The following is a 21793-nucleotide window of genomic DNA, read 5'->3' as shown; positions in this document are numbered from 1 at the left end:
CTGTACCTTGTTTATTCTGCCTACTCCATGCTGGCTGCCTCACTGTTTTTCCTGACTGGAATGCTTGTGCCTAGATCATCATTTGCTTGGACTTAGTTTGTGTTGGGACCATTCTTGGTTCACATTTCTAAAAACCATTTCCCCATTTTTTTTTTTTTTTTTTTTTTTTGGCATTCATGCTGCTCCCTCTCCTTCTCACTGCACTTAACATTAACCAGAATTATACTGTACATATCAGTCTTACTGGCTAGAAGTTCCATGAAACAGGGACCTAGAACCGTGCCTGAATATAATAGGGGCTGAGTAAATACTTACTGAATAAAAGAATTTAATATTCTCTACACCTTCAGTTTATGTGGTACCAAATAATAGAGAAATTAAACTTACAAGGAAAGAAGAAAATAATATTTTATTTCACAAGCATAAGGATTTTAGTTGAATTTCATTTTTATTATATTAATTTCAGCCAACATTTATTCCCACTCTTTCTGAGTAGTTGACACTCTACTAGACAATAAAATAGAAAAATGCATAATATATACTACTGTGTTCAGGTATTTCACAGGCCAACCTGGAAGAAAACACACACACTGTAAGTCAGTAGATTCAAGAAGCAGGTCTGTACCCAGCTAAGTTGTTATTTTAGGTCATTGGTTCTCGGTGTGTGTTTCTTAGCAGTATCAGCAGCATTTGGGAATTTTCAGGCCCAACCTCTAACCTACTGACTGAATCAGAAATTCTAAGTGTGGGGCTCGGCGACCTGTGTTTTATTTTAACAAACCCTCTGGGTGATTCAGATACATACTAAAGTTTGAAAGCAACTATTTTAGATCATCTTTTATAAATAAAATGTTGCTACTTAAATTTGCTTCATTTTATATTAGAGAAGTTATAATATTTATGACATGCTAAAATCAGACTATAAATTGAACTCAAAGGCAATCTGAATTTATTTCGATCTATCCCTTTGGTCTCCTTATAAATTTAGTTTTGTAGGAAGCCCCTTAAACTCATTGACCTTACTCCATTCTCATTCTATCCCAAACAGATGCCCAAATCAAACTTTCAGTAGCCTGTGCAACTTGATGATTCAGAAAATTTATCACTCTTGCTTTCTCTGCAATAAAAATGGTTATTCATGATTATTCAACAGTTAGCTTAGTTTAACATGATTACTTAGTATTAAGTCACTGAATTTCCTCTAAGGACTTTTTTTTTTTTAATGATGAATAAAGCCCAGATCTATATGGTTGTATTTATCCACATTTATGGCTGAAGATTTGGGGGTTGTTTGTTTTTTGGGGTTTCTTGGGTTTTGTTTTGTTTTGTTTTCAGTTTTCTTTTTTACTACAAAGATTCAATTAAAAGGTAATCTTTCTTCATCTACTCCTTTGTCTTTGATCCATAGCTTTATTTTATATAAAGGAAACATCCTATTTTGGATCATCTCCTTCCACATAACATTATGATTTACCAGAATGTTAAACAAAAGGCATAAATGAATATATAAAGCATCCTTTTCTGTTTAGCATATATGTTTTGCTATAAATTTGAGTTCTTATAAAGTTAATTGTATGATAATTCTATTTCATGTGCACATTATTTTATTCTTTAATTAGAAATATGGTGAGAAAGTAGGCAGAAATCACTACACTGTTTATTTGTACTGGGCTTGTCTCCTTTATATCTATGTCTAAAATTAGTGCTTCTAGGGATTTGTTTTTAATTGTTTATGGTATACAAGAATAGTATCGGTGAAAAGTTTCCTGAATTTAATTTTTTGAAGTCTACTGTTTTTAGTGAAATACTAAATACTTAATGATTTATGTATGATAAATATTTGATATGTACTTTTACATATGATATTTAATGATTTAAACTTGGGTATAAAGAGATAAAGTCAATATTCCACTTTGAATTTAAGGTTTGGAAACACCTGTACAATTTTCGGAGAACGTATTTATACCTTTGGGAGCAGCATGTTGTATGTTTTAAAATCAGAAGCTCTGAAGTCAAACTGCCTGGGTTCAGATTTTTACCTTGGGCAAGTTTACTGTCTACCCTGGGCAAGTTGACTCTCTGAATGTTCCTGTGTTTCATCTGTACGATAGAGATAAGAACAGTACCTAGCACATAGAGCCACTGTATAAATGTGATGCCATCATTATGTGATGGTAGTAATGGAACTAGGAGTGGTAGCTCCCAGGGGTTGCATGTTGTACTTTTATTTATAACTGTAAAGAATTCAGAAACAACTCTGATATCCAACATGGGGATAAGGGATAAATGAATTCTAACATGCTTCATAGACTGAAGCCATTAAAAAGAATGAGAGAACTATGTGCTATGTCAGGAAAAGGTGCCCATAATACATAGAGCAAGTATGGTACAGGTAGAGTATAACATCAGTGGCTATGCATGTGTTGTATAATGTGCACAAGAAAAAAATTCAGAACCTATCGCAAAACTGAGGTGGTTCAGTTTTTCATCTAGGAGTAGGTTTCAAGAAATGTTTGCTTTTTCCATTATGCATTTCTGCAATTTTTTCTAGTTTTAAAATTTTTAAATGAACTGTAAAAATGACTGCATATATGAACAGAGAGTTTAAGGAGCAAAAGGTACTGGTTTAATAACACCATTCACATAATCTGTTAGTAAACATATTAATTGAAAATAATATATGTACTACATGATTTTAAGCTCATTTATAGAAAGTTTAGAGTATTAAAAGGCAAGACATTCATTCGTCCATCAAATATTTATGTAGCAATTACCAACTACTAACTAGCCTGAGAGTTAAAATATGAGTCACCTGGTCATTGCTAAGAGGACAGACATGTAAACAGGTAATTACAGCTCTATCTGTTAAATGTTAATACAGACTAAAAGCGGAAACTAATAATTTTGTGTGGGGTAATCAGGGAAGGCTGAATTAAAGAGGTGGCATGGAGCTTTCTCTTGCATGATGAATAAGAGTTTATAAGGGGGTAGGGCCGAAGGATGTCTGCAATAACAGGAACAGCATGTACAAGGAGATGGCATAATTTTCTAAATAGTTGGAAGGGGGATGGGAATTGGGTGTGTGAAGACTCAAGAAATGAGTCTAGCTGGCATTTTCCTTTCGATGGTGAAGAGTAAGGGAAATGTTTTAAAGGCAGTGGGTGACATATAAAAGTTAATTAGGTGATATTTTAAGAAGAAAACCCTGGTGGTAATCGATAGAAGACACTGGGATGAAGGGAGGAGATGAGAAGTTAGGCATCAAGGAAAGAAGCTCTGTAGTGGTAAGGAAAAAGAGCTGGTAACCATTGATGGCTGAATTATTAAAGATGTACTGGAACAGATCAATCAGCTTGTGAGTGGAATCTGCAGGTTGGAGTGGGTAAGCAGATAGGGAAGATTGGTTTGTATCTAAGATACTGCTCTTGGTTCTAACTCAAGACAGCTAAGGAGGAGAGTGATACTGGTTTTTTTTTAAAAAAAAAAAAAAGCAGGAATCCATCAGACAGGTTCAGAGGCTGGAATAATGTCCATTGGGATTGTTGAGTTGAGGTTCCCAAAGGCATCTGGTGACTGCTGTTGACTTGTTCATCAACATATCATCTTCGGAACTTAGAATTTTAGTTAACCTGTTTTTTAAAAACATTTTACAATTGAGCCATCTAACAATTAAAGATAATAACGAACCATTTGTAGTCAGTTTTGGAGGTTCTACCTTCCTGATAGGAAAATAGAGCCCAAAGTGATAATGAAAGCTACTGAGAAAAGTGGTTTGATTTACGTGTATTGAACAAGTTCGCTTCCCATTCACCTTTTAGTAAACACGGGATCCCTTACAGCAAATTCCAACTCTGGACATGATTAGCATTGTGTATAAAACTCTATATGCAGGACTGGAGAAAAGTCTTTTCCTATCGGTTTCTCTAGGAGTACAGAACACTCTAATTAAACATGTCTGATTACCTAACAGGATTTTGCACCCCACACACCACCACCACCATCATCAAAGCAGACCTTTGATAACAATCTAGTTGCAGATGGGAGTGTGCCTGATATAAATGAAACTGCACTATGTGAGTGAATTGTTTAACCAGAGTTACATATTCAGCATCACTCATAAGGCTGGCTTGGACTGCCAGTAGAGAAAAAAGGAGCTTGTTCTGTTTTTACACAAGAAGCATGCCCGTCTCTGGTCTTAGATGTGGAAGATGAATAAAAAGAAATGAAGTTATAAGGAACACAGATCAGGAATTAGGCTGCTGGGTTCGAGTATCATCTCTGACACTAACTGGCTTTATGAGGTTGTACCAGAGTGAACCACTCTGTACCTCAATTTTCTCATTAGAATGGAGATAGTACTGTTGCTTATGTCATTGGTTGTTGTAAGGATTCAGTGAGTTAATGTATTTAATATACTTAGAACAACGAGTGGCACAGAGTAAGCACTCAATTCATGTTAGTCTACAGATAAAAAAATTTTAGGCATTTACTCAAGACTCTATTCCCAATTTACACTTACCTCTCCTGACTCCTAATAGAGATGGGAAGTGAAAGGGTGGGGAGAAAAGAAATTGAGGAGGAAATATGTTTGAATTTAATAATTTATTCTGGGCCTCTCTTTTCATTGCTGTTATCTCCTAAAAGCAATTGTCTAGCTTCTCTACTCTCATAAAGATAGAATAATCTTCTTAGACTTACCTATATTCTTTAGTCTTATCTCTCAGATGTTCTTTCCTTACTCCATAGCTTCTTCCTGAGAAATTTGCATTTCATCAAGCTACAGAATTTACCTGCCCCCTGCCAAACCTCTGACAAACTTAAACTTCCAGCCACAATCCCTGCCTCCTAGCAACTTCTAGGCTGCTTAAAAATAAGATTTTTTTGGACTATAATTTTCTCTGTTTTAGTTTTCTCGGTGTGAGCACATAAATAATGGAAATAAAGAGCTTGGCAGCCTTAGCTAAAGTGTGCTTTATATTAAACAGAATGTTTATGATACTTTAGATGTTCTGAAAACAATCGCATGTATTCCTTAATAACCTTGGAGACCCTAGGAAGGTACTGTCACAAACTGACTGGATTGAGAGGGGATAGTGCCTGAGCTGTAGTACTTCATGTCTTATATTAACAGCAATAATAATTATTTGGATCAGGGTTTCCAAAGGATTTTTTGAAAATCTGACTTTTTTGTGTGTCTTTGGGGATGTAGATTTTATTATTTGGTAGTTTCTTTTTGGTGGAGAAGAATCTGGTATATAGGTTTACCTTTCTTCTCTGAACACATGCTTGATTTTGTTTTAATTAATTGTTTTATGTCAAGATGTATTTTCTTTTTAAATTAGCACCCCTCCCACTTTTTTTTAAGGTACACCAAATAAAAACCAACCGTGATTTTTTTTCTGTATTTATAGGTCCTCTTCCTGATGGATGGGAACAAGCCATGACTCAGGATGGAGAAATTTACTATATAAACCATAAGAACAAGACCACCTCTTGGCTAGACCCAAGGCTTGACCCTCGTTTTGGTAAAGGTTCATCTCAAAACCTTTCTAGATATTTTTGATTACTATTTTTTTTTGTATGTGAATTTGGGAAAGATACATTTAAATAAAATTGCATTGCTTTTATATTAAAAAAATGACTGCCCACCCAACTTTTCTAGTACTATTTTTATACCTCTTTTTATACCCTTTGCTTTAAAGTTGAGAAATTCAGATGTAAATTAGCTCTTTAGCTTAGACTCCTTGGGATGAGATTGGGGGAATGTTGTGGTGGCTGACCACCAATCACTGTTCTTTTCACATTTTGGGGAGACACAGTGATTTTTTTTTTTTAAATGATCTTTGTAGCTACAATAATAATCAAACTGTCTTGCTGCATCTAAAACCTGTGACATGGTATCTGCTTATGCTTAACTTAAAGAGAGCAATAAGTGCTATTCTGTGCCTGGGTATTATAGTATTTTCTATCCTAAATGGAGGCGTGGAGACCCTGTCACCTTATAGATAAGACCAATGCCAGCAGTTTTTCCTTTTCTTCTGGCTTTTTTTTTTAAGTAGAAGTTCTTTTTTTTGTTTTTCATTTAGGAAATGAAAAGCAAAGCCATATTCCCCTCCAAATCACATGACTAAATTACCAGTTTGTAGAAAAAAATACTCCTCTCCCAAATGTGTACATTTTGATACTAGTGTGCAAGCCCTGTAGTGCCTTTTTAGCCATATTTTTTCACTGTTTTCAGTTTCTTCAGTTAGGTTTCTGAGATGTTTTTCCAAAGCCATGGAAAAACGAATCTAAAAAGGAGCAGATCATTGTGGTTTCAAAGTTTTCATCTTGGACTGGATGCAGCTAAATGAAAACAATGTGCAGATCACTGAGTAGGTCAGACTGAGGGGACGCGGAACCTTTGAAGCTTTACAGGGGTTGACCTAACAACAACTGTGGGGCCCTTACGGGAAAGAGGAATTAACTCTGTGAATGCCATCAAAACACAATCCTGGGGGGAAAAAAGAAAAAACTACCCGGAGCTGGTGGGGTAAAATAACTTCTCTGTCAGGAGCATTATGAACAGTTCTCCTATGTCTTCATGTAGATCTTTAAATAACCCCAACATTTAGGTTTGCCCCAAACTAACTGGTCAACCTTATAGACAGATTGAACTCACTATCCAAGTAAATAAAGCCAAAGGTGGGATCAGGGCAGAGATTGTCATTTTGACAGATATCCGGTTTGACTTAAATGCTAGCCTTTTGAGCCTCAAGACCTATTTGGGTGTTAAAAAAGTTATGTGGCATGTTAATAATTTGCAACTTCAGATTCTATTTAATACTTGAATAAGCCCTTATGGTTGAAACAGGAAACCGAGTAAGGTAGAGAATTTAATAAATGTTGCCATTTGTGTGGACTGGAACGATAACAGCCATGTTTCCTTAAATCATGTTTAATGAATTCAGCTTGTCCACGTTTTGGAAACTTTTTAAAGTGTGTTTTTTTTTCCTCCCCCAATATAAGATTATGAAAGATTATGATTAACTTTTAGCTAACTGTAGAAATCAGGAATTGGAGCAAAGCCTTTTTTTTTTTCTTTTAAGTATTTTCAGTCATAACAGCGAAATAAAATAATTTGGCTGTGAGTTTGAGTAGATCCATTAATTACACACACAGCTTGGTCTTTTGTTTTAAATCGGAGAAAATACCCAAAAAAGTATCCTTCCCTACCTTCAACACATATGTACACATATGTACACACATAGGCATACAATTAGATATGCCAAAAAAAAAAGTTTCATAAAATTCTCTTAATTGCCTTTAGTTTCCCTTTTCGGGCCCACTGTGTGTATGTGTATTCCAGACAGGCTTGACAGCGTGCCAAAGCTTTTTATTTTGTAGCCCGACTTTTAATCTGTTCCAGACCTTTTCAGTCAGAGAGCTCAAGTGTAACTGAAGGGGGGGCAGGAAACAAAAAAAAAAGTGGGTTTCTCTGATCTAGAGTGACAGCGAATAGAGACAAGCTGTTAGCTTCTGAATTTGAAGGAGTTTTCCTTGAAATCTGAAGTTCTATAGTGGATTGTGTTTTATCTCTGCCAAAAAAATATAAACTATCCCCTTCTGACCCTTTGAGCCATGCAGACACAAACAGATGGATTGCTTTCATGGTTGTGGAGTTTACTTTCCTATATTCCCCAAATCTGTGTTAAAGTATTTACCAATTCTTAGCTTAAATCAAGTATGTCTTTTGACATTTTGCTATGAAAGACACACCTCTGTATAAGTTTAACTTTATCACTTACCTCATCAAACACCAGCCCTTTTTATATTTCTGTTCTTTATGAGATGCTTTAGATTATATTTAGAACAATGTATCAGTTCTTCACATCTCACATTAAGTTAATAAGTTATCCATATAATTTTGAGAAATTAAACAGTAATTTGTGAGTTGGTTTTTTTAATCTTATTTTCTTGTTCTTTAACATTTAAAAACTATATATCTTTGACATTTATATTTTAGAGAATTTATTAGTAATTTGTAACAAATCATGAAGTAACCTCCAGTGGCAATAAAGATTCGCTGATATTTATTAGCTTTGAAAAAAAGGAGGGCTTTTGTTTGCTTATTTGTAAGAAATCATATTAAGAATGTTTTTAACCTGTATTAAAGAAAACTGATGCTAGAGTATTATGCAGGCCATTAAATTATTTCATATAAACACTTTTTTCCTAGAGATTTTGTATTTGTAAACATGAAGTCTCAAGTTTAAACATTTTTGTACATCGTAGAATTGTTTTATGTAATAGAGTCATGAATATTTTCCAGTAAAAGCTCTAATGAAAAACAAATAAAAAAATTATAATTCCTGTTCTTCAGAAGGAAAGATCTACTCCAAAACATTAATAGTCAATGAACTGATCTTTTATGCAATGTTGTTTCTATTGTTTATAGAAAAGGATATATTAAATAGTGTTAGCAAACTGTGTTTCTGGAGATAAGTGCTGATGGCACCACTGGAATAAAAACATTTTTGGTGAAAATAAAATATTGTAACCAGAGATTTGGACAAAAAATATATCTTGAGTTTTAAAGGAAGTAATGAACAATCTGGCATAGCAAAAGCAAAATATCCTTTAATTCCTAATAAGAATTCTGTTCCTAGAAATTATGTTCATGGAAATGTCAAAAGTGATAAAAACCCAGATGTTGATTTTGGTCCTCTGTTTCAGTTTCCCAAAGCTTACTCTATGCCGTGTGTGTGTGTGTGTGTGTGTCTGTGTGAGAGAGAGATAATTTCCTAAAATAATAATAAATATATGTTAAGTCCCAAAACCAAAAGTTGTTCAGCACATCTTATCAAAGTTAAATATTTTGCATCAATAATTAGAGTTCTATTAAAATTTTTAACTGTTGAGATATTCATTAATCTTTTCCTTTTAAGACCAAATATTTCTGATAGCTGTTATAAGTAATATTTTACTTTAGATGAAAATGTACCTAACGACCAACCAAATACCTAAGTCTTTCCTGTTAGAGATAGAAAAATCCACCAAGGCTGTAGAAACTAAACTTGTAACTCTGTTAATGGAGTCTCAGGTAGATAGAATGTCAACGTCTAATTATTTGAATTTTATTGAAGAAGTTTCTTAATTTCCATGCATTAAAAACAAGGTGGTTGTTGTTTTCTTATAAATCTTTTCTGGTATCCTAAATTGTGTCAGTGTTTGGTTGTAGACTATATTAATATTTAATACAAGGAGGAAAGATGTTTCAATATGTTTTAGATAAGAAGAGCTGTTGCTAAAAATTTTTAACAGATAAAACACCAAATTTGGCCCTGAAAAAGAATTTATAATTTCTCCAGTCAACATTTTTCAAAAAAGGAGGGGTGTATTCTGGGCACTGCAGGACATTTAACATCCCTGGCTCTTGCCTACCAAATGCCATAGTGCCACCCAGTCATTGTGACTCCCCAAATCACCAACATGTGTTTTAAGAAAAAATACTGAAAAAATAAGGAATTCTGCCCCAAATCTTGGCTTCTCTGAGATCTAGGGAAATTGTGACCGATCCAAGGTTGTATACTAATGTGACAGAACTAGAATCTGTACTTTATCTTTTGACAACTGGAAATTTTAAGAAATTTAGGTTACATTCAGTTAATCTTTCAGAGACATACCTAATTCAACTAAAAATTTTAGAGGGAAGTGGACAACAGTGGCTAATGCATTTACTTATATGCTATTTTGTGACTTAACCATGAGGAAATTACCCAAAGGTAATGAGTTCCCAATCATGGAGGAGAATTATAAAATATATATTATTGAAACAGACTGTGAAAACATGTAGATGAATTATCATGCCTTACCTCTATCATATTCTTAACAAGTTGTCTTCTAACCTCACCTTTGACCTTTCCCTTGACTAGGAGCTGACCACATTGCAAGGCAGTCCATTATATTTAAGGAACATTCTAATGACCAGAAAGTATGTGTCCTTTTATTACACAGAAATTTATTTCCTTTCAATTTCGTGGATACAGTTCTAATCCCAGAAGCTTTCTCTTCTAACTATGGTTTCTCTAGGTTTTGGGTTTTTTGTTTTTTTCATGTGTTAAGAGTTCTGGATTCTTTATCTGTTCGCTCCCCATCTCTGGTGGATGCCTTGTATTTTACTAGTTCCTCTTTAAATGTGATACTCTTTATGTGCATTATCCAGGGATAGCATCGCTTTGGCCTGGCATTTTATTTTATGTGCCCTCCAAACATCCATTTTTCAGGCCTACAGTAGAATTATGTAGAATCCTGTTTTCTACCTGATAGTTATATAATGTACTGAATTCAAAAGAATTAAATCATGATATTAGAAATTTTTACTTACTCAATTGGAAGTTAAGAGACTTGAGTCCTTCTGGTATCACAGTTACCAACCTGTGCAGAAAGATATACCTGACTTTTCTTGACTTATTGGACTCATGTTTAAAATGTGACTGGATTATACTGGATGCTCTTAAAAATATTTCCAGTCCCCAATTTAATACAATTTGCTTTGGACCGTTGCTTAAGGATACTTCTCAATATTCTTAGGGATTTGAGTGCATTGAGGTTTCAGAGATACTTTTGAACTATTGCACCATTTTAGTTTAGCTTTTGGTTCTCTGGTCACAGCTGGAAATTACTTTTGAAGAGGAGAAAAGAAAATCTTTAAACCTTTAATCTAAAGATAAGCCTTATCACATGGTGATTATGCCCAGGCAAGCAAATCTGATGGGGGATGTGCAGTGCTATATAGAATAGTTAAGTTTTGTCTATACTCTGAAACTGTTGGAAGCATGTTAGGAGTTTAAACATACTTATATTAGTTAGCAGGAATCAGCTTTACTGCCTTAAAGATGGTGCATTTTGGTAAATTTTTAAAATTTAAAGTTGCCATGATAGAAAGAAAATTTAAAGTTGCCATGATAGAAAGAAAGCCTGATTGATGTAGCCTGGTTCGAAGTATAGTTCCAAGCTATGTACTTAGTGAAGCCTGATTTAAATAAAACATACTGTTAGAGATTGTCCTCAAATATTTTTTTTTTTTTACTTAAAAACCAAGCACTTAGTGAAATAAATATTTTATTGCATAAGATTATAGAACATAAAAATTATGTTAATACTTGAGATTTCCAGTTTTATTTTTTTTTTAACTTATATTAAATTCAGAAGGATGATGCCAAAATAGTTTATCAATCATGGTAAGCAATCTCTCCACTACTCGCCAAAGGGAGTAGACATTCGTTAACAAAGTTGAATTAATACGTAGTTTCCACTTGACAGTGATTCAGTGATGTGAATAATTACATATTGAAGAAATACTTTTGTCTTTGTTTACATGTTATTAATATAGAATTTTTAAACTTAAAAGCTTAAGATTACCAAAGTCCTTGAATGATAATTTACATTAATGGTTTATTGTGTTAACTAAAACCCTTGTCAAACACATACAAAAAACTTTAACATAGTTTAATTTGAAAAATGAATTGCAAGTTATATTTGTATCATCTCTGCATTAATAGCGAGTATCTTATAAAATGTGCTGGAGAAGAGAGGCATTTGGTGGTGCCACTTTTGGTGCCAACCCAGAGATTCAGATACAAGAAGCAGAGAAAGCGATTAGAGACTTCTGAGGGAAAATTCAAATAGATTTCTGCTGAAGTAAATCAGAATGATTTAGAAAAAGAATGGTTCATATTCTTTGTTTTGTTTTATACTAATTTTGTTCTGCTACCCTGGTTGGTTGAGGTCATTTTAGAAGTCATTCTGGTGCTTCAACTTTTAATTCTCCTGTGTGTTACTAGTAGCATCCTGCTAACTATGGATATAAACTATTTCGGAATTTATTTTCTCATTCAACAAATATTTGAGTGCCAGTTATGTACCAGGCACTATGCTAAACATCAGGGAGGGGCTTGCAGGCTACTAAACAAATAAATCATAAAATGTGTTAAACAAGGTGTCATGAAAGAGAATAATGTGGGGTGGAAGGAACCTGCTTGAGCTCGGGTAGTCAAGGAAGGCTTTTTTGATGAAGGGAGTCGTTAAAAAATGAGAAAAGGCAGTCATGCTCTAGACTAGACTATATAAAAGGACCAATTATTGTGCTTATCAGTAAAAACTAAGATCTGTGTGTCTTCCGAATGATAAATTCCCCTGTGAAAGAGTATTAATGGTAATAGATTACATGTAATTAATTATACATAAAGTTATTATTAATAGAACTGTTTATTCATTAGTCTAACATGAATTCTTGAAGGCAGGTGTATTTTAAAACATATTCCCCTTCTCTTTAGACCAGTAGTCTCATTATCTGAACTTTCTCTCCAGACTAGATTTTAAACTTTTTCATAGAAGAGGGAAAAAACATGCTTGTACTCTGGGGACATAGAGACCTGAAAGCTAGTTAGAACACTTTCTCCCTTTTCCTCTTCACTTCATTTAGCAACCTGTGTTCTGCCCCAAACTGCTTAATGAGGTGATGAGGAGAAAATGTTCTGTTGAATTTTTTTTAAGCACCATCCATAATTGTATTGTTTGAAAAATATCATTATAATGAATTTTCATGCCGGTCACTTGGTAGACAGTTGAAGGAAGAACTTGAATTGACCTAAATAATCATGTATGTTATTGATATTTTTTAACAGATTAACGATTTAAGTACAGTAAATTTTCACTAAATGTCCTGATAGGTTCTGCGACTTTAAGTGAAACAACTATAAACCACCTTTACCGTAGGCTGATTGATGTAAACAAGAATTAATTCCTACAGCATCTCATCAACATTATAATAAAATGGCATTGAGTGAAACAATGTTGAGGCTATGCTGTATTTTAGTTTTAGGGGCCTGGATGTTGTTGCTTGAGGAGGGAAAGAAGCACCATTTTATATTTAAATATATATGAAGTGTGAGAGAAAGAGATTCCTTTGCTTGTCACATGACCTAGGGTAAAGTCTTAGAGAAGGTGAACTGTTACCACATAAAGCAAAACGACAATAAGATAACACTTTATTTCCAGTAACATGATTAAAATCAAAGACAATGACAAGAGTTGACCAGAATGTGGAGAAACGGCAGCCCTCCTACATTGCTGATAGGATTGAAAAATGATGCAGCCACTTTGGAAAACAGTTTGGCAGTTTCCTCAAAAAGTTAAACATAGAGATACCATGTGACCCAGCAATTCCATTTTTAGATATATATGTAAAAAAAAAATTGAAACCATATGTCCACACAAAAACTCATACATGAATATTTATAGCAGCATTGTTTATAATAGCCAAAAATTTTAAGTAATACAAATGTCTTTATCAATTGATGAATGGGCTAACAAAATGTGGTGTATCTATACAGTGGAATATTAAAAAAAATTGAAATGCTGATACATACCACAACATGGATGAATCTTGAAAACATTATGTTACAGAAACAAGCCAGTCACAAAAGGCCACATATTGCTTGATTCCATTTATGTGACATGTCCGGAATAGGTAAATCTATAGAAACAAAGTAGATTAAGTGATTGCCCGGGACTGGGAGAGGGGCAATTGGAAGTGTACTGCTAAGAATATGGAGTTTCTTTTTAGGGTGATAAAATGTTCCGAAATTAGATAATGGCGATGGTTACATAATTCTATGAATATATAAAAACTGTAAAAATTGAATTTTATGTTGTGAAATATCCCAGTCTCAGTAGATTTGTTTTTTAAAAATCATTCCTGAATACAGCATTGTCATTTAGGTATATAGCTTCATTAAGTGTAGGAAAACATCTTTTGCATATTGATAATAAAAAGATATATTCAGTCATTAGATTAGAATCCCAGCTTCTTTTATAAGAGGCAGATTTTCAGTGAGTCAAATAGTAATTTTCACTGAAAAACCATTTTATATTTAAATATATATAAATTATTATGTGATAGTAGATGATTCAGTCCTCTAGGTCATGTAAACATTCAACTGTCAATGGGTGTTTTGTGTTGTGTTTTTACTATTTTAAGACAGACAAATGATGTATTAGTTTGTAATATTTCTACTGTAATCTTAGCCTTGAATGCCCTTTAGGAGCAACCTAAAATTTGTTTCTAAGTGTTACAAACAAGCTAATATAGCCATGTTAATATGTAAACATGCAATGTCTGAGACTTGATAAAATATAGAGAAAGCAAAGAAGTGCTTATGTTATTGGAGATTTGATACAGTAAATGTTTAAAAGGTTCAAAAATTGGTTCTAGTTTTAAACTGAATGAAGTTACTTAGGATTGAATTTATTATCCCAAAGTTTATGGTTGATTACCAGATCTGCAGTTCTTTGTAATAATCCAAGGTCAAGATTACAAATTATGTAAATCTAAAAATTGTCTGCAGTTTGAAAATTGAGGTGTATAGAATGAAATTTGGGAAGAGATCCATTCTCATGGTGATGACCTTTCTTTTTGAGAAGGTGGTCTCTTATTTTTCAGTAATTGCTGAGTCATTGATTTGCTACTATAAAGCTGGTGGGACTGATTTGTTAAGTAAAACTTGAAACAGTTACTATTTCATAGTCCAGGCAGCACAGAATCTGAATTTTAAAATATAGCATTTTTTAAAAATTCTGTCATAATTTAGGGATTTTTTTTCCTCTTTTTAGAAACTTCATTAAAGCTAGAAACATTGTGATTTTAGTAGTTGACCATGAAGAAGTTGGTTATGCTATTCTTTTCTTTTCTAGCTGCCCTGCCCCCTTTTCCCAAGAAACAAAGCCTGTTTTGTTTCTTGTCTGCTTGTGAGGTCTCTGCTGCACCCTATGTGGGTGCACTGCTCTGTGCTTTGTTGAAATGCTTGAGATACTCAGAAGGTAATGAACAAGATGCTTCTGGAGAAGGTTAAATCTCAGCTTCAGTAGATAAACAAGGTTGTTTGACTTAGTCGTTTAAGTGAGTTCTTTATATGGAAACTTTGTAGCATGTTTGTATCCATAGGTAACAGCATTTATGTAAGCAACCAAAAGTGCTCGCCATTGTCAGACTGTTTTTGCCTATTTTGTGCAAATTTCTGTTTAATTCTGTGGAGTTGTTCCTCCATCTTTTGATATCCTACTTTTCCCTTTCTGTGACTTTGAATAGTCAGATAAGCTTAGATTTCCTAAAGACCTTACCAACTAATTCAGTATGCCAATCAGCAGTGGTCACTCATTAATGATTACTGCTTATGGTATCTAATTCTGGGAAACTGGTGGGAAGCACAGGATAAGCAGAGGCTATTTACCGGTGTATTTTCACGCAATTTTGTTAATGTCCAATTAATTTCCACAAGGACTATATGTTTTATTATTAAATGCTATATTAATAAAAATCTCATGTGGAAAGCTGAAAAGTTTTTCTAGTGTTTCTTAATAGAAGGAGTATTTAACAATATATATAGCTCTAAAATCTGTTCTGCAATCAGTCATATTTTAGAATTCTAACACTCAACTTACTAATGTGCTATTTCCCAGCAATTTTTTTTTTAATTTATTTAATTGCTTGTAACTGAAAAAACATTTTTTCCCCAAGATAGTTGTTCGCTCTAGGCCTCAACCAATGAGATTTTCCGCGTATGTGATGCATACTCAGATTAGCCCCCAAATTCATACTTATGAATTATCAAACCTAACATAGCACGATGTATAAAACATCTCTAGGGAAATATATTGAGTGTCCTGGAATGCCAGGAACGTTTTCATCTAAAACACCCTAAGAAGATAAGTAAGGCTCAACCTCTACCACCCATTGTTTTCCATTTAGATCTTACAGGGAAAATAAGTATGTATATCTTCATGAATCATAGAATCCTTTGAGACTGTGAGTGGCATGGTAAAGTGGGAGGAGGGGGAGAGAGGAAGGGATGAGAATTCAAGCCAGGATGATTATCTGTAGGAATAACAATCATAAAGTTTAAAAAGAACTATTCTGGATAAGGGTGTGAACTAAAACATTTATGTAGCATCTACTGTATTTTAGGACTATAATAAATGCCTTACATATTTTACTTAATCTCCATGATGATTCCAAAAGGGAGATGTTAATATCCCCAGGTATAGTTGAGGAAGCTAAAGATTAGATGAATTACTGAATGGGTGTGCTTAACTCTAACTGTGGTTTGTTTGAAGCCGTGTTTTTTTATATCATACTATGATGCCTGTCAATTGTACATCTAGTAATGTTGGTGACAGGTAGATAGATATAAGCAATTGTATTAAATGAGGTTGTTGATTGGTGCCTGGCAAATCTTAACTCTCAAAAGTTTTTGGCTTTTTTCCTATCCACTCCCCCAGTGCTAAATTGTAAACCATAATTATGAAAGTGTTAGTGATTTGTTCTTTGAAAGGCGTTTCATAAATAAGTCTGGCTGTGTGCGTGTGCGTGTGCGTGTGTGTGTGTGTGTCTGTCCATCTAAGAGATAAATAAGACTTTAAACAATATGGAACAGTGACTCATTTTTTTGACATCCCTTCTCTGCTCCCCCAGACAAAATATTTAAAAGAGATAACCCAAAAGACATAACTGGGGTCATAACCTTCTGTGGGTCAGAAAATAAAACTACACAAAGCAATGAGCAAGGGCAGGGTTATGGGCTTGCCATGTTTAGGGGCCATTCAGCTCCTGAGGATATCAAGAACTCTTAAGTGTTAAGAACAAAGGAGATATAGAAACAGGCTCAATGGTGAAAGCCAGGTGTAGAGCTGACTGGCCCTCTCCAGTTAGGATTGAACTCGTGTCAAGTCACAAGTTTCAAGAATCAATATATATACCATTCTTTTAACCACAGTGTAATTAAATTAGGTCACAACAGTAAAATTTTAGCTTCAAAAAAAATATATGGCTTGCCCTACCAGCTATTAATATATAAAGATTGTAATTAAAAGCGCAGTACCCAGTACAAGAGTAGTTAGATTAATGAACAGGACAGAAAATCCAAAAACAAAATAATAAAATAAGGAAATTTAGTGTGATAGAGATGATTGGGGAAAAGATAACATGTTACATGTAGTGTAAGATGGATAGTCATGTAGAAAGATGAAATTAGATCCATTCAAGCCATACACCAGGATAAGTTCCAAATGGATTGAATTGCCAGATAAAGTGGAACCATATAATTTTAAATTTAAAAAATTGATGAATTCCTCTGACACCTGGGAGTGGGGAAAATACAACTCCAATTTCCAAAAAGATTGATGTTTGACTACTTAAAAAATAAATATAAAAAATAAACTAAAAAGACAATAATAATCAGAGGGAAATTATTTTTAACATGTGACAACAGTTTTTTTATCCCTAGTGTACAGATTGTCTAAAATAGAGAAAGATCAGTAACCCTATAGGAAAAAATATAAACACAATTCACATAAATGCAAATGGCCCTTTAAACTATGTAAATTCACCAAACTCTTACAAGACACAGCAAAATAAAATAGTCACGCTGTGAAACCATTTCTCATCTTTCAGAATGGCAAAAATTCAAAAGTTTGGCAAGGCTGTGAGGGATAAACAGGCATTCATATATTAATGGTAGGGATACAAGAAAGTACAATCTCTGTGAGGAGGACGGGGAGATTTGTCAATATTGCTTGTTTTTAATCATTAACTCAGCAGTCTCTCCCACCTAGGACTCTACCTCAAAGATACAATGACAAAAATACAAAAATATGTACAAATGAGCTTCTGTATGGCACTCTTTAATAATAGTGAAAACTTAATAGGAAATTGGTTGAATAGAATAGTAATTGGCTATTTTTAAAAGAAAATGAAAGAAAACTATATACTGCTTTGGAGTAATCTCATGGATACATTATTAAATATAAAAAAGCAAAGTAAAATAAAGTATTCATAGTATGCTACTATATATCTAAGAAAGAAATCTATGTGTGTTTGCCTAGATTGTTAAAAATAAAATAAATAAAAATCTAGTAAGAGTTACCAGTTACCTGTTTCAAGTAGGAGGATGATTGGTGGGAAGTAAAGTAAATCTCTAAAATTCAAAAGCAAAATGCACGAGTGAACCTGTATATTGAGTGATGGCCAAATCACAGAGGAATTATTTCGATGCCTTTTAACCACAGTGATTTGACTTTATTGACCTAATGAAATATCTTAAGAACAAAAAATGACCAAAAAATTGGTAACTTTATGAGTATTGAGGTTGAATTGAACTAAGGCATTCAGAGAGGTTGGTCTGTAATTTTTTTTTCCTTCTAATATCCTTGGTTCTATACTGATGTCATGCTGGCCTCATAGAAGCATTGGTCAATCTGAGGGGAAATTGGTAGGATTTCTATATTGTCATATCTTAAATAGTTAAATTTCTGCCTCAGTGAATACTCAACTTAGAAACATTTTAGTGTATTTTTCAGCACAAACTTTGTGCTAGACACTCTGCTAGTAACTGAGGATATATACATGATTAGGATATTCTCCTCATTCCTGCGGCACTCCAATCTAAGAGAGTATACAAATTTGTAAATAAAATACTACAGCCAGGTGAGAAATGTAAGGAGACAAAATGGAAAAGTCCTGAGGTAGTGTGCCCTAAGAGAAGACTGTTCTTAATGTATATGGTGGATTCTGGGAAAGGCTGGGGAGTTTTGCTTAAATAAACCAAAAAGTCTCTAAGAAGGGTTGGCATTTATTTACCAAGTGGTCTCTGTGGTACAGCAGAGGACATGTGAAAAAAAAATCACACAGAGTTCGCTATGTGGCTGGGAAGCCAATTAGTCACAAGAGCTGTCAGGGTATGTTATTTCAGATTTTGGTAACAAGGTTCATGAGAGATTGGTTTGTGATTTTCCTTCTAATGTCCTTGTTAAGGTATTAGTGTTATGCTGACCTCATACAAGTGTTGTAAAATATTTCTTCTTTGGTTGTATAAGATTGGTATTATTCCTTCCTTGAATGTTTGTGGTTGTCTGGAGCTGAGATTTTCTTTAGTCAGTGTGTATTAAACACTTAGTAGAAATAATGACCTGAAATTTCACCTTAAAAAATTCAAATGTGTCTGAAAAGGTGATAGATATAGCATTCTTAACATTTTTGCATAATAGAGCTCCCATCCAATCACGGAGGTTACCACAATCTACAGTTTGATCAGTGTCATATCAGTGACAGAAATTAACTAGTACAAGAATCCAGTATATTTCTAATTGTCAAGTGGTGTAATTAATGTAAGTCAACCAGAAAACTGACTACCTGGGCTACCTTGGAGGTATAGTGGTTTCGACTGAGACACATCTCTGCCATCCAGATGTTTGTAGACTTATTTTATGAGCGTGCATCAGGTCATTTTAATCTACTTGCTTTATTAGAGGTGGGTATATGTATATATATTTAGGATATATTAAAGATCAATAATTTTATTGGACTTTACTGCTCGGAATGCTTTGTTTCTCTTGCTTTAGGAGATGTATTTTTTAATTAATATATATTTCTATTTTGTAATAAGCAATGCATTCATATCATTTAGACTTCAAGTTACAAAAAACATCTCTCTTCAACTCAGGCCTTTAGTCCCCCAGTCTCCCAGCTCCAAAGCCAACAGATGTTAGTTGCTTCTTGGCTATTCAATTCATATTCTCTGGATGCGCATGTAATATACATTTCTCCTTTTTTTTATATATATATACTCTGTTCTGCCGTTTGCTTTTAATTCAAATTTCTAAGACTTTTCTATGTCATTCGTTGCATGTTAGAGCTATTTCTTGTTTCTTTTCTCTTATGACTGCCTTGCATCCTGTAACAACAGTGATAATAGTAATAAGTTAATGTAACCATTGTACAACTATTTATGGATTTTTAGGTTATTTCCAGTTTTACTGCAGAAAAGGCTACATTGAATATCCCCAGTTGCTTTTGAATAAATATCCTTTTCCTCTGCTAGTTTTTTTAGGACAGATCTTTTGTTTCATTTCAGCCATGAACCAGAGAATCAGTCAAAGTGCTCCAGTGAAACAGCCACCACCCCTGGCTCCCCAGAGCCCTCAGGGAGGAGTCATGGGTGGTGGCAACTCCAACCAGCAGCAACAGATGCGGCTGCAGCAACTGCAGATGGAGAAAGAGAGACTGCGACTGAAGCAGCAAGAACTGCTTCGGCAGGTGAGGCCACAGGTTAGACCAGCCTTCCACTTTTGGGGGTTTGTTTTCCTACATGAAGTTGAGCGTATTTCATTTTAACCTTTATTACTTACAGAGTAATGTTGTTTCTCTAAAACTAGAATGACACAGCTCTGTCCTTAGTTTCTTGACTGGCCTTTGATCCATGTGGGTTGTTACATGTAAATGGTCATTGCAGCCAAACAAAAATTAAAGGAAGCAAACGTACATAGAATTGTAGATTACTATATTTCTGAAGATTTCACTAAGGGGGAAACTCTGGGACATCACTTGGGGAAAAACATCTTTTACTTTAAGTGAATTATTTGGGGGACTACCCAATATGATATTTCTTATGTGACAAATGTGTTTCAGTATTGCTCTATCTAAGATGTTTTATTTAAAATATAACACAGGTTATCCTAAGTTTGGAAGATCCCAGAGTGCCTTAAAAATGACCTGCTTAAAGATGTTTTTTCATGTTGGGAAGGGTAGGACCTAACATTAGAGATCTTGACCATTTCCCTTTATATCCCTTTATGATCATTTCCATTAGTTTTCTTTCAGAAAGTACTGATGGCCTTTATGTTCCCTAAGAATGGATAATTCCTCATCTAAAAAATGATTTTTACTTTATCTTATTTGAGAGTGGTAAAGTCTAAGTTTAGATATTTTGAGGTGATCTTATCAAAACAGCTTATTTTTTTAAGTTTTATGTAAGTTTTTTTGGATGATAAAAGCATGGTACAATTTTGAAAGTGTGCAGAAAGTGAAAGCTATCAGTTTCCTGTATTTTTTTTTTCAGAGATAGTCTGTTTACACACATTAAATACATGTATCTATACTATTTTTTCACCTAAATCATAGCATACTAAATGTAGACATTAAAAAATCATTGTACTCTACATTTCTATTAACAGGACATAGATACTTTTATGAGGTACTTTTTATGAGTGCTATTTTCAAAGTTTCCTTGAAGCGTTCATGGAAATGCATGATCTTGATAAAATGAAACAGTGTAATTCTAGTGTGGTTGGCACCAAAAGTGAGCTTTGATAGGAGTAAGAAAGTTTGCCAGCATATGATGTCAGGAAGTGGTCTTGAAAGAAATTTTTCATCTTCCATTAAGAAGATGGGGACAGGAAGCATATTAACCAGTTTACTGTATCGCTAACTGACTTTCTGACAAATCACTATAAAGGTAAGCTTTCTCATTTAAATAAAACACTATCATCAGAACAAGGTAGCACCATCAAGAATATAATTATGTAGCTACTAGAAGAAATAAAGCAATTTTAAGAGTATGTTTTACACAACCTGTTTTCATTGAATACATTTTATTTTGTTGTTAGTGGCTACTAAATGTTCTAAGTAAATACAAGTCTTAGTTTCACATATGAATTGAAAACTATCAAAACCAAAGAGTTTTATTAAGAAAAATAATTTAATTACTAATGTCAAAGTCTTATCATTTGTAAGGTTATTTTTATAAAGTCTAGAAAGGGGCCATTCATCATTTTGTTGTATGCCATAGACCAGGCTGGTCTGGTTTTTAGTGTTTTTTATGTTGTTTTGGTGGGTAAAATGCTGCTACTCATAAAATTCTTTCTTCCAAAGAATTTTTCTAAATCTTATTCTCACTCTTACTCTGGGTGATGGGTCCTG

At 33.9% G+C, this 21793-nt stretch overlaps 1 protein-coding gene across 12 annotated transcripts in view; it reads left to right on the top strand.

Annotated features, from left to right (window-relative positions):
* The window catches only part of YAP1 (Yes1 associated transcriptional regulator), a 102740-nt gene that overhangs the window by 61474 nt on the left and 19473 nt on the right, over positions 1-21793 (top strand). For 2 of the 12 annotated variants that reach the window (XM_039881948.1, XM_039881953.1), the window contains exons 4-5: positions 5412-5531; positions 19950-20143. In XM_039881948.1, coding sequence (XP_039737882.1) covers positions 5412-5531; positions 19950-20143 — 314 coding nt within the window. The remainder of the gene's footprint in view (positions 1-5411; positions 5532-19949; positions 20144-21793) is intronic. The other 10 variants (XM_039881954.1, XM_039881949.1, XM_039881952.1 and 7 more) reach the window with 5 other exon arrangements.

The sequence above is a fragment of the Pteropus medius genome, unplaced genomic scaffold (genome assembly GCF_902729225.1).
Source record: "Pteropus medius unplaced genomic scaffold, Ma_sr-lr_union100, whole genome shotgun sequence".
In the NCBI taxonomy this organism is placed as follows: domain Eukaryota; kingdom Metazoa; phylum Chordata; class Mammalia; order Chiroptera; family Pteropodidae; genus Pteropus; species Pteropus medius.
The sequence above is the reverse complement of the archived record's forward strand: the minus strand, read 5'-3'. Positions and strand labels throughout refer to the sequence as shown.